The sequence below is a fragment of the Ochotona princeps genome, chromosome 8 (assembly GCF_030435755.1).
Source record: "Ochotona princeps isolate mOchPri1 chromosome 8, mOchPri1.hap1, whole genome shotgun sequence".
In the NCBI taxonomy this organism is placed as follows: Eukaryota; Metazoa; Chordata; class Mammalia; order Lagomorpha; family Ochotonidae; genus Ochotona; species Ochotona princeps.
The window spans coordinates 46205312-46218767 of NC_080839.1; the positions used below are offsets into that span (position 1 = coordinate 46205312).

General features: G+C 35.6%; 1 protein-coding gene across 6 annotated transcripts in view; it reads right to left on the reverse strand.

The window, feature by feature from the left end:
- The window catches only part of EXOC6B (exocyst complex component 6B), a 584809-nt gene that overhangs the window by 254973 nt on the left and 316380 nt on the right, over positions 1 to 13456 (reverse strand). For all 6 annotated transcript variants that reach the window (XM_058667964.1, XM_058667965.1, XM_004582805.4 and 3 more), the window contains exons 12-15: positions 5894 to 5965; positions 4846 to 4943; positions 2825 to 2930; positions 1788 to 1897 (exon numbers count right to left, since the gene is read on the reverse strand). In XM_058667964.1, coding sequence (XP_058523947.1) covers positions 1788 to 1897; positions 2825 to 2930; positions 4846 to 4943; positions 5894 to 5965 — 386 coding nt within the window. The remainder of the gene's footprint in view (positions 1 to 1787; positions 1898 to 2824; positions 2931 to 4845; positions 4944 to 5893; positions 5966 to 13456) is intronic.

Genomic DNA, 13456 nt, shown 5'->3' on the forward strand with positions numbered 1-13456 from the left:
AAATACCTTCAAAGGAAAAAAATGAAAAATTTATGCAAGAGAATAATTAGCCTTAGAGCTACATGAAAATCTCAACCCAGCATTTTTCTTGTTTTGTTGGCTTGTGTTTAAGATACAAATTTGCTTTGGCACCTGTGGTAAAACATATAATAATCTCCATTATAAGATAGCTGTAACTGACATAGTGACCCCTGTCACTCAACGTCTTAGGTAAATTTATTTTGGGACACCAGATAATTTTGTAATAAGCTACCTACACTTCATGATACTGTAAATTTTTTAACTTCGTACCTGTTGTTGACTTTATTTCGTGCCTTTGCATTTATAGTGACAGCATAAAAGAGACTATCATATTCAGATGTGAAGATACAATGCAGTATGTATCTCTATTCCCAAACCAAAGATGGACTTCCAGTGAAACTGTTGGACATATCTAGACAATGGGATGGTGGACTGTCTGACACTGTGTGCACCAGCATTGTCAGGGCACAATTAAATGATGGACTGATGGACTTTTGATTACTTATGAAGGACTGTACTATTGTAATGATATGGAGAAAGACAGTCGGGGGGTAGGAACTTGGGGAGGGGATAGGGAAATCTCAGACCCTATGGAATTATACCATAAAATTTAAAAACAAAATTAAAAAATCTACCTACAACAACATACTTAAGAATATGTTATAGAATATTCTCTAGTATGAGGTAATCTTGTCAATAGGATATGAATTTGAGAGCCATGAGCGAAGGGATCCAAATTCTAGGATGAAAAACAAAGTTCTGGTTTAAAACTTCTAAAGAACCATTTTATTTTCTAAAAACTGTTCCTGTGAAATCGACCTCAAGTTCACAATAAAATAATAGAAGTATTGAACAAAACTAATCATTTTTTTCTTGGTAAGAATAGGTATAAAGCAGGTGAGTCAAATTATTTTCCAATTATATTTACTTTTAAAGTGGCCTAGCATACTACACTTTTCACTGCTGATAACTTATTAATAAAGGTATTGAGTTGGGTACAAGGAATATGGTATAAACAGGAGAATCTTCCTAACATTCCGAATTATGCTATACTTGGCTACTATGTTGTCCCTGTACAGCCTCAGCACTCATTACTAACTGTATATTCCTCAAATACACTGGATACCCCTGGGAGGCAGGAACCAAATTTTCAGCATCTTAATGTTTTTAACATTTTCATTACCAAGGAGCAACTGACAAACAACAAATTAATCAGTATGGCGGATATATAAGCCCACTAACTGAACAAAGGAAAAAGATACCTGTAGTCTAGCACATACCAATACAAACAGCAATAATAATGTTTCCAAAGGATTTTATCACTTATTCCTCTTCTAGTCTTCAAGTTTCATCAAGTATAATGGTAAAATTAGCATATTATACTACAATTTTCTAGTGAATTCTCATTAATAACAAGGATTAAACTGCAAACTGGTGAATAAAATAGATGTTTTTTTTAATTATTTAAATGATACCATCCTTCCCTATCATCACCACTGAGTCCCTATGCAGTGAGAAGCTAATATTAATTTGTTGAAAATCAAAGCTGAAGGTAACAGAAAAACTTTTCAGCTACTGAAGGACTACACTATCGTAATAATACAGGGGGGAAAGGCAGCGTGGGTAGAGGAAATGGGGAGGGTAGAAGGGAGCCTATGGAACTGTTTCATGATTTTTTTAAAAAAAAGAACAAACTTTTCAGAATATTTATATAGAAAAAGTCACAATGTTAACATCAGTTTCATTGCCACTGTTTCATTTTATACCTTAGGTGAAGATCTTCTGAAAACTTCAGGCAAGCATAGATAAATTCTTTAATTTGGTTGTAAACTTTTGGCACAAATTCAGAGAAAGGAAACTTTTTTGGAAATGGTTGCTGTAAACACAAGAATTAATAAAGGTAAGTCACAAATGAACATACATTAAAAATATTTATATATTTTAAAATATAAAAGAACTTTTCTTCCACATTGCAAACTCAGCTTAACAATCTCAAATTTATGAAAATTTCCCCCAAGAGTTTTCCAGAAGAATAACACAAAATTTCCAATAAAATAATACTGCAAATGTTCTTTAACACGTGAAAGGATAGAAAAAAACACAATACACACCCAACGACAAGAATGAAGTGTTAACACATGTAACAACATGGACAAATACTAAAAACACTTTGCTTAGTGAAAAAAAAATCAGTCTCAAAAGTTACAGATTACATGATTCCATCAACCTGACACTCTGGAAGAAAAAAAAAAAAACCAGTAGGTAAGTAAGGACAAGGGTGGTGAATTCCAGGGGACTATGTTTAGGAATGGTTGATTGTGAAGGGGCAGCATCTCTTCACTTGTTACTGGTATGGGACTATAGTTGTCAGAATCAAGTATGTTTCTAGAGAAACAATAATGGGAAAGAATGGGAACTATTTGGAAGGCATAACTGCTCTCTGCCATAATAGGGTAAGGAATACACAATTTAATGAATTGCCAGACCAACAGATTTACATGGTATAAAGGGCAAATTTCACTGTATGTTTTTGGGAGGAAATATCAATGATTCCAAAAAAAACAAGTATTTTGAATTATGATATAAATTGGAATGCCCCCAGTAATCCTCCAAACACTTTAGACATGATAGGACTCCAAAGCCATCTACAGATTCCAAAATCAGAAAACATGGCTTTTCTAAGCCTGCAAAAAGAGTACTTGGAGTCTGTTAGAATTCAACCCATTAACTTGAAGGTGATTATCTCAGTGAAATCGCTCCAACGAAAAGAGAGAAAGAGAGACTTCTCTTAATCATTCCTTACCTTTTCCAGTTCTTTGTCTTGGAATGGGAACTGTCCTACCACCTTCTTGTACATCTCTTCACTTGTTACTGGTATGGGACTATAGTTGTCAGAATCAAGTATGTTTCTAGAGAAACAATAATGGGAAAGAATGCAAAAAAGAAAGGAGGGAGGTAAAGGATAGATGGGGGCAGGGGGAGACAAGAAGGAAGAACAGTGAGTTAGTCACAAATAATTTAATGAATTCCACTGGTTGTTTATTACCTTCCTCTGCAACATGCCATCTCATATCGGGTAAGCTTATACTTCAATGACGGCAGACAAAACTATACTCTGAAGTAAATGGAACACAATTACAAACATGATCTATTGGTACTTGAGATTTACGAACTTCAGGGTAAATGGGAAGACCTGAGCCACACTGAAGCCAAGAGCCAGGAGCATCATCATGTTCTCCCACATACTGGCAGTGGCCCAAGAACTTGGGGGATCTTTCACTGCTTTCTCAGGTGCAGCAGCATGGAGCTGGATTGTAACTGGAACAGATAGAACATGAACTGGTACCCACAGAGATGCCAATGTCACAGCTTGCACTTTAACTGTTGCACCAACATGCTGTCACCATAATTTTCCAACTTTTTAAATTGGCAGATTGGCATGGTAACTTCTACAATAATCATAAACTATGTTTAATTATTTCACCAACTGTTCTCCTATTAGTAATTTTTTTTCATCAATACATTCTCCATGCTTTACTGGACTGATGGTTCTCTAGTAGCAAAAATCACAGTACCAAAGTCAAAACAGACACCCACTGAAGGTATCAGATCTTTATCTTAGATAAAGTATAATTTTCAAATTCCTGTACACTTAAACCTCTGCTGAGTATAGTTTTAATATTAGCTAAATCTAGGTTTTAGAAATAAGTAAATGCATTAACATTCAGAAGAGCTGCTGTAAAAATGATCAGGAATAAATTCATAAACTATTAAGATTAAAATACCAGGGTGTAGTGCTATGGCTTAGTAGGTTAAGCCTCTCCACCAGACCGCACATCACTGGCATCCCATATGGGTGCCTGTTCGAGTTCAAACCTCTCGAATTCCCATCCAGTATCTGGCTAATGCATCTAGGAAAGCAGTGCAGGATGGCCTCTTGGACATTTGCACCCACATGGGAAACCCAAATGAAGCTTCTGCCTCCTGCCTCCTGCCTGGCCCACACCCTGGCTGTAGTGGCCATCTGGAGAGTGAACCAGAGATGGAAGAGCTCTCTTTCTCATTCTCTCAGCTTCTCCCTATGTCTTTGCAACTCTGCCTTTCATAAAAATGAGTAAATCTTCTTTAAAAACTATATTAAAAAGACTAAAGCAACAATAAAAGCTTTAAAAGCTTAAAGTTAAGAATTTGAAAATAGGCTACGCTTATTGGTAAAAATCACCTTTCAATAGTCAGGAAAATCACTTACAGTAAGTAAAGAACTAGAAGTTTAAAAAGAAAAGGAACTCAAATCAACTGACATGAAGTATATGTCAAGAAAATCATCCACAGAGGTATTTCTGAGTGGGAAAGGTAAAACAGAAATTTACTAATATATGCATGCTGTTTCAAGGAAGATGACTAGTCCTCAACAAAAGTGTCCCAGAACACAAATGAGTCATAAACACTCAAATGTATCACTTCATGACCCCAAGGAAAAAACAGTCACACACACACACCCCACAAACAAAAACAGAAGACACAAGAGGAATATGGTTTGAACAAAGGAATTCATTCATGCATCCAAGAAAATAAAAGTGACAAAAAGCAGTTGAGGCATTTCTCAGTACTGTAGACAGTAATACAGTGAGATAAGACAGCTTGAGAATATCATTTTAAACATCATTACAATTAACTTGAACTCTAGATTAAAACTCAGGGAAGTCAGAGAAATAACAGCTACATATTTTTTGGTGTTTATCACATTGGAAAATCTTGCCTATAACCGCATGTATACAAACACATGCTATACATAGACGCATATGACCATAAGTAATTCCTCACCTGAAAATGCCAGCCCACTTCTTCAACAGGGTTTCACTATACTGATCTCTGATTTCTAGCAGCATATCAAAAAGCTGATTTACAGGAAAACCATACACCTGAAACAAAATAAGAAAACAGCTTTATTTTCTAAGGTGATTTTTTTTAACAACATGAGAAATTTTGCTCTTTGGGCCAAAATTTAAATGAAAACATTATTAGAGATTGTTTCATTCCCAACTAGCACCTAGTGTTCTTCTCTTGACAGGGATGGGCATTTGGCCTAGCAGTCAAGACACTTACTGGCACGACCACACCCCATACTGGATGCCTGAGTTTCCAGCTCCATTTCTGATTTCAGCTTCCTGATAAATTTGTATGTTGGGAGGCAAGAAATGATGGCTCCAATACTTGTTTCTCTGGCTCTTAGCATCAGTCCTTTACATACTACCCCATGTGAGACTTTTGGGACTGAATAAGCTTGAGCTACCTCTGTCTTTGTCTCTCAAATACATTGGGAGAAAAGTAATTTAAAAAGAATTAAAAGATACATATCAATTTACCTAAGCCAGATTCTAACAAAAGAAATAAATTACAATCTAAACATACAGTAGGGAGACTGTCAGGTAAGTTCTCCCTACAACTCCTCCTTGTAATTCTAACTACCTGTAGCAACCATCAGAGTAGGGAGAGAAGCAGTGACAGAAAAAAATCCAATCCATTTCTAAGGCTATTTCACTGCATATAACAAGTGGTTCACCTCAATCATCATTACTTATGCTTGTAGATAAGCAAACTACAACATCACCCAGCACCATATCTAAATTAAGAACATTTTGAGAAACGTCAGGTCTGAGTGGCTCAATTAGTCAATGTGATGTGAGAGGAAAAATGGTTGAGAATTATTTATGAAAACATGAAGGGTCAGAGTAAACTCTATGTAATAAAAAGAAGATGGTGAGAAAAGAATATGGCTCTAGGAAAACAATGAACACAACCACAAGCTGAAACGCACTTATCCAAGATTATGTAGATGAGAAAAAAGCACTTGGTACTAAGACTTCCATACCTGAAGTGTATCGGCAAAAAGCACAATGAGGTTCTTCAAGTCTAAGACAAGGTTTGGATCAGAGCAGTAAGACTAAAGGAAACACAAGAAAGGGGGAAAACAATTTTAAAAGATATAACTCAATTTTCATTTATTTAATTACTTAACACTTCACCAGTGGAGGCTATTCCAGAAAAAGTAGAACTCTTTCTTGGGATAAAGTAACATCAGATTCAGCCACAAAAGAACCACAGAGAGGGCCCGGCGGCGTGGCCTAGCAGCTAAAGTCCTCGCCTTGAAAGCCCCGGGATCCCATATGGGCGCCGGTTCTAATCCCGGCAGCTCCACTTCCCATCCAGCTCCCTGCTTGTGGCCTGGGAAAGCAGTGGAGGACGGCCCAAAGCTTTGGGACCCTGCACCCACGTGGGAGGCCCGGAGGAGGTTCCTGGTTCCCGGCTTCGGATAGGCGCACACGGGCCCGTTGCAGCTCACTTGGGGAGTGAAACATCGGATAGAAGATCTTCCTCTCTGTCTTTCCTCCTCTCTGTGTATCCGGCTTTCCAATAATAATAAATCTTTAAAAAAATAAAAAAAAAAAAGAACCACAGAGAAAAACTTCAGGAACCGGGCCCGGCAGCGTGGCCTAGCGGCTAAAAGTCCTCCCCTTGAACACACCAGAATCCCATATGGGCGCCGGTTCTAATCCTGGCAGCTCCACTTCCAATCCAGCTCCCTGCTTGTGGCCTGGGAAGAGGTTCCAGCCATTGCGCTCACTTGGGGAGTGAATCATTGGATGGAAGATCTTCCTCTCTGTCTCTCCTCCTCTCTGTATAACTGACTTTGTAATAAAAATAAATAAATCTTAAAAAAAAGGAAAAACTTCAGGAACCATGATGTACATTTTTAACATCTGGAAATTCAAAAACACACTTCTAAATAACATTTAAGTTAAAGAAAAAACCAAAATTACTGCAAAAGTTTTTTTAATTAACAGCAATACTTATCGGAAACCTATGGAATATGGTTAACACCTTTTAAAACATATATATACCTTATAAGCGCAAAAAAACCACAAAATATTGAAAATAAAGAATCATTGCACTTATAAAACTAGGAAAGGAAAGTCAAATTACAAATAAGAAAATAAAATAGATAAAATTAAAGCCTGAAATCAATGCATGGAAAAGATATGAAATATTTTATTAACTAAGATAAAACCCTAAGTTAAAAATACGATCAATAACAAAGACAAGTCTTAGGTAAGAAAAACAACAAACATAAGACGGCACTGAACAACACAAAATGTAAAAGAAAAATATGCAGAAAAAGAATATAAAAAATATAAACTGGGCCCAGTGCGACAGCATAGTGGTTAAAGTCCTCGCCTTGCATGCACCGGGATCCCATATGGGCGCCGGTTCTAATCCCAGCAGCCCTGCTTCCCATCCAGTTCCCTTTTTGTGATCTGGGAAAGCAGTTGAGGACGGCCCAAAGCCTTGGGACCCTGCACCTGCATGGGAGACCCAGAAGAGCTCCTGGCTCTTGGCTTTGTGATTAGCTCAGCTCCAGCCATTGAGGCCGCTTGAGGAATGAACCATCAGATGGAAGATCTTCCTCTCTGTCTCTCCTCCTCTCTGTATATCTGCCTTTCCAATAAAAATAAATGACTCTTTAAAAAAAAGTATAAACTAATACAAGTAAATTAAAAATTAGCTGACAAGGAAGAGAGTTTCTGTAGACATGATAAAAATGTGTATGTCACTATTTTAACACTTAATTTATATTGAGGTCAAATTCTCTCAAATATTATTTCCTTACTTGATCTCGCAATCCCAGAAAGGAATAACTAATAAACAATGATGTAGTCCAATTATTTATTTTTATTATTATCAGTTTTTATCTCATACACAAATCTCCCTTATGAAAGGGCAACTATCTTTCCAGCAGGTGAAAACTACCATTAACACAAAATATCGACCTGCTTCCCTAATTTTAGCATTTAAAATACAATTGTGTTTCTCTTGTAGAATAATGTCATTTCTTTTCTTCTTTGATTTTAATGTTTTGGATACATATCAATCTTAATTCATAAATCTTACTTTAATTACTTTTGCTTTATTGATAGCTCCTAATAATCATAATATAAAACAGTTATTCACCCATTCAATCATTTATTTAATTAGTTGTTAGGTAGGAAGAGGGAGTGGAAAAGCAGAGATGGGAGAGAAAAAAACAACTTGTAAAATCAAGACAGATGTGACCAAAAAAATCACTGTTTTCTTTTTTATCTATTCAAGCTATCCTAAGTTTTCTCTATATAATGTTTCACTTTTCATGCACTCTTTTTAGTTGGATCAGAACCTTTTAGTTAGCTAATAACTGTTAACTAGTCATACCCTTTCCACTCAATGTTTACATGAAATAATCTGGAGTCATCATTAAAAAAAAAACTTTATGAACAGTTTGCTCACCTTTTGTAGGAATTATTAACACCTTTAAACATATGCAGTTAATTCATGTGTTTTATTCATTTTTTTCACATAGTTTAGACATATGATAATATCTCCTAAAAGATTCATGGTGCAGGTATTCACATTGTGACAAGTTTATTAACAGAGCCTTAAGTTTTTGGTCTATGCTTTTTCTCATACTGATAGTCAATTATGTGTTAAATACACACACACACACAAATTCAACATGACTAATATAGCCTCCTATACTTCTACATTTAGAACTAATCATTATTTTGTAAATTTTCTTCCTAGACACCAAATTACTCATATTTGCTAAAGAATAGCTATTCAAATAGCTTCTTATTATCTTTTTATATAATTGATTCTCTTCAAATATTTTATGACTAGTGGCTGTTCATATTTTAGAATGAAGGAAGGGGTTGATTAGCATAATTAGCATGAGTTTCCTCTCCTACAGTTTTCAGTATGTTCCCCAAAAAATCTGACTACATGCTCTGTGAGCACGGTTGGAACAGATTAGCCATGTTGTTTCAATAGCAATAGTAGAAATCTAGTTAGTCCAGGATTTTTGAAAGTAGACATTGAAGCAATTTTCTAATGATATCCTTCAAACTTGATCCTTGTTCGCTGTATTTTTTTTTTTTTACTGCAAATTCAGAACTTCGTAGGTGCTGTTTGGAAAATGTCTCCTGTAAAACCTTCCTCTGTCAATACCATATTTAATTTAATTTTTTTGCTTAATTTCTTTTGCAAGTCCAAATAAATCTTGTTATAATTTTATGGCCAATAGAAGACAATTTACATAGCTTCCAGTTTCAGTTTGATTTCTCCCATTTTTATCTGATCAGAATTCAATTAAGTTATGTGAAAACACATGTATTCAGTATATCTTTCTGCTTCTGTTATTTATATCATTAACAACCATAATGGCACACTTGCAATATTTTGAATAAGTTCATTTATTTGAAAGTTAGACTAAGTGAGCGAGCAAGAGCAAGAACAGAAGCAAGGAGGAGAATCATTTGTCAGTTCACTGATCAGAAGGCCATAATAGCTAGGACTGGAGCTAGGAACTCCAACCGGGTCTCTGACACTCATCATCTGCTGCTTTCCAGGCACATTACCTGGACGGGGAATCAAAAGCTGAGCAACGCCCAGCTGTCTGCAATTCACCAAGAGCTCTCAAAGAATCCACCAGGATGGCTCCCTATGCTCTGATACTCATGCTCTGAAACTGGGAAAACATACATTTCAGTTGTTTTGTGTCACCCAGTCTACAGTTCTTGCTACAGCAGCCCAAGCTAAGAAACAGATTTACAATAATGTAGAAAGTAATGTGCTGTTTTCAAAATAGGCAAAGTTAGAGTCCAATTTCATGTCCCTTACTAAAAGGCAATATTTATACTTGTGAATTTTTAGAAAAAAATAATAAAATCAAATATAACAAAAATGTATTATTCTTTTGAATACTGAAGTCATAAATATAAAGATCAACCAACACGATTATACAGAAAATTTTGAATTTCTATAAAACTAAAGGGAGAAAAAGCAAAATTAAGAAAATTCAGAAAATAAAAACATATTTATCAGACTAGAGGTTAAAATTCAGATTAAACCCTAATAGATATGTTTTATTAATAAACAAGAAAATTTAAATTATTAAAATATGAAATAAAAACAATGAAAAGAGGAATGTACATAAAGGTATGTAAATAAAACCATGTGGAGAAATTTTCAATACCAACATTGAAAGAAAAGCATAGCAAAATAAGACAAAATAAGACAAAATAAGACAAATTTTTTCAAAATTTAATTTTTTTTCCTCTGTCAAAAAAATTTTTGAGCAGTGACCAGAGAAAGTTCCTACCCATTGGTTCATTTTTCAAATGTACATGATGGCCAAGGGTCAAACATGAAAGCCAAGAATACAATTCAGTTCTCCCATGTGGATGGCAGGCACCAACTATGTGAGCCATCATTTCCTCAGCAGCAGAAAGCTGCTATTAGGAACCAAATGCAGATACAAAACCCAGGTACTCTGATACGGGGCACAGGAAACTTAACTCAGCACCAGCCACAATTTCAAACATACAAATTTATGTTTTTTGTTTATTTATAAATATAACCTTTTATGGAATAAAATAAGAAAATAGACCTTCAAACAAATGCTGTTCTGAGTGCTAAAATAGTTCAATAATTTCATACTGGAATTAGCAATATGCAAAGCACAAGAAATACAAAGATCATTTAACTCACTAATTTCACTTCTTAAAATTATTCCTAAGTATGATTAAGTGAAAAATATTTATAAAAAATATCCACTGGTTTTAATAGATAAAAAACAAGAGCATAGGAGATTGACATCTTGATTGTTTACAGTCTTTGTCTACACTCGTCAGAAATGACATTTTATTCTACTTGCTAGTTGTTGAATTCTTTACCTAACAGAGTATTAAGACTGTAATTGCAAAGTGAAATGAAGTACTCTATTGTAAAAAATTCTTAGAAATGAAGGACAAGGTGGGTGGATGGGGAACTCAGGCAGAAGTTGGGGGAAGGAGGGGCCAGGAAGCATCACTATGCTTCTAAATCTGTGAAAATTGTTCAATCATATAAATAAAATAAAATACAATAAAGAACAATTTTAAGGTCTGAAAGTAGCATACTTAAAATATTTCTGTAGTAAAATATTATGCAAGTATATATTAAAATAAAAACTAACTTATCAGATGTTAAATTAAAACATACCATCAGTATTAGGAAGTACTGGGGAAAAAGCCATTAAATTTACATCTAAGAAAGCTAAGAATAAACATGCCAGGGATCAATAACCAAAATTTTCTCTTAGGGTAAACATTTTCCTTGTATTCATATATCAGAACATACATTCAAGGGAGGGAAGTAAGGTATTCAGAAAACGGACAATGGATATATTCTTCAAAAATTATAAAGTCATTAATCATACCACACAAGAAAGTAAATTTCAGGTGGCTATAAATATATAAAAGCATAAAATCCTGGCCATAAAGTAGTTCAGTGGCCTGGGTTCATGCCCTATCTCTTCTGATTCCAGCTTTCTGCTACTGTGCACTCAAGACAGAGCTAACAAGCAATGGCTCAGCTAGTTGGGTCTTTTGTCACACCCACCAAGGGAGACCTGCTCAGAGTGCCTGCCCCTTGGCTCCAGGTAGTCAGGCCATGGAGGACATTTGCCAAGTGAAGCAGTGAATGAAGAACTCCCTGGCTCTGTATCCCTCTCCAATAACAAATTTTTAAAAATTAAAACAAAAGATTTGTTTTAATTTCATTTGCGTCTAGAGCCTTTGCATTGAGAGCTATCTGAAAACGGCTGTGGCGCTGAAGTTGCCTGTGAATGTGGAGTTGGTGGCATGTGAAACCCGCATGTGGAGCAAAGAGGCAGAAATTTTAAAAAATACATTTTCAAATTTCTCCCAATTTTTTACATCAATAAAATAAAATGGAGAAGTTGAAGTGCACTCAAATATACACAATGTAAGAAATTCATAATAAGATGAATATAATCAGATAAACATTTCTTGCCTCCAGCTCTTGACAACAGTTTCCTGCAAAGGTAGGCCCTGGGAGGCAGGACTGACAGTTCCAGTGGCTGGATTCCCACCACTAATAGGCAAATACTAAACTGGATTTTGAGCTCCTATCTTTAGCCCTGGCCTAGTCATTACAGGCATTTGGAGAGCAAGCCAGCACATGGTGGTAGCATTCTCTCTCTCTCTCTCTCTCTCTCTCTCCTATTCTCAAAGCAACAAAAAGCAGATAAATATGTATAACACAATTAATATTCACATATTCTCTTTGCTTCAAACCTACATATTAATCAATCTCTAGGCTTTGCTATTTAAATGGCACAGAGGCATTTCAAAGTAATCATTTTCAAAGAAAACAATCTCCACACTTAAAATACCAAACCACTATCATGCAAGGAATAAACTCATAAACCTAGGCCTTCTCTTAATACTTCTTCCTCTCTCAACTTTTATATCTAATCCCTAAGAAAGTTCAGTTAAGTCTAAGTTCCTAAAAATCATGACCTCATCAACAACTCTCCATACCTACTACTGCTATTACTATTATCAGCAAATAATCAAGGTATCAACTCTTACTCGACAGGCCAGATCATCCATTAACTACTCAAGAATCCATTCTTACTTACCAGCCACTGTCTATATCATAGCAAGAAAAATTTTCTCTGAGCATAATTGCCTTGTAGCAAGTTGCCACTTTGAGACTCCAACATCCTATATGAATGTCAATTTGAGTCCTGGCTGTTCCTCTGTCAATGACCACAAAAAGCTGATTAAGCAGCAAAGGATGGCCAAAGTACATGGGCCCTTGTGACAATGTGAGAAACTCAAAGGAATCTCCTGGCTCCTGGCTGCTGGGTTCAGCGTAGCCCAGCCATGGTAATTATGGCTATTTAAGGAGCGAACCAGCAGATGGAAGATCTCTCTTTCTCTCTCTCTGTAACTGCCTTTCAAATAAATAAATAGAGCTTAAAAAATCTCAAAATGTAAATCTGATCGTTCCACTTTAATTTACCCCACAGCCACATCAAATACTCATATGTACACACATAAACACATTCAGCCCACTGCTAAAAGAGTCTAACAGGCTCTAAACAATATTCTCTGTTCTCACTTCCTACCTTACATAGCTTTCTATGAGTTATGGTCTTTCTATTCTAGACTTCCTCGAATCCAGCCTTTTCAAGCTGGGCTACCTTCAGTTATAGATATTGCATACAGTATTTACTATCTGAAACAGGTGACTAGTCATGGAAAACTTGAAGTCTCTAGTGAGCACAACTAGATAGACAACAGAGCTATTTAGTAAATTTTAAGATGGTCATAGCTTATCAATCCTTCATCATTATTTGTAAATCACTTTAGACATAGAAGTCTTTGAACCATTATTTCTCGTGCCTAAAATGCTCATTTAGTTGTCTTTGAAAAATGACGACTTTGATATTCAGACCTCAACAGGTTAGTTCTTCCAAACAAATTTGAAAAGCAAATATCTATCGTCCTAACCTATCATTTTATTTTAGCTGTTCGAATTATATTGCCATTGT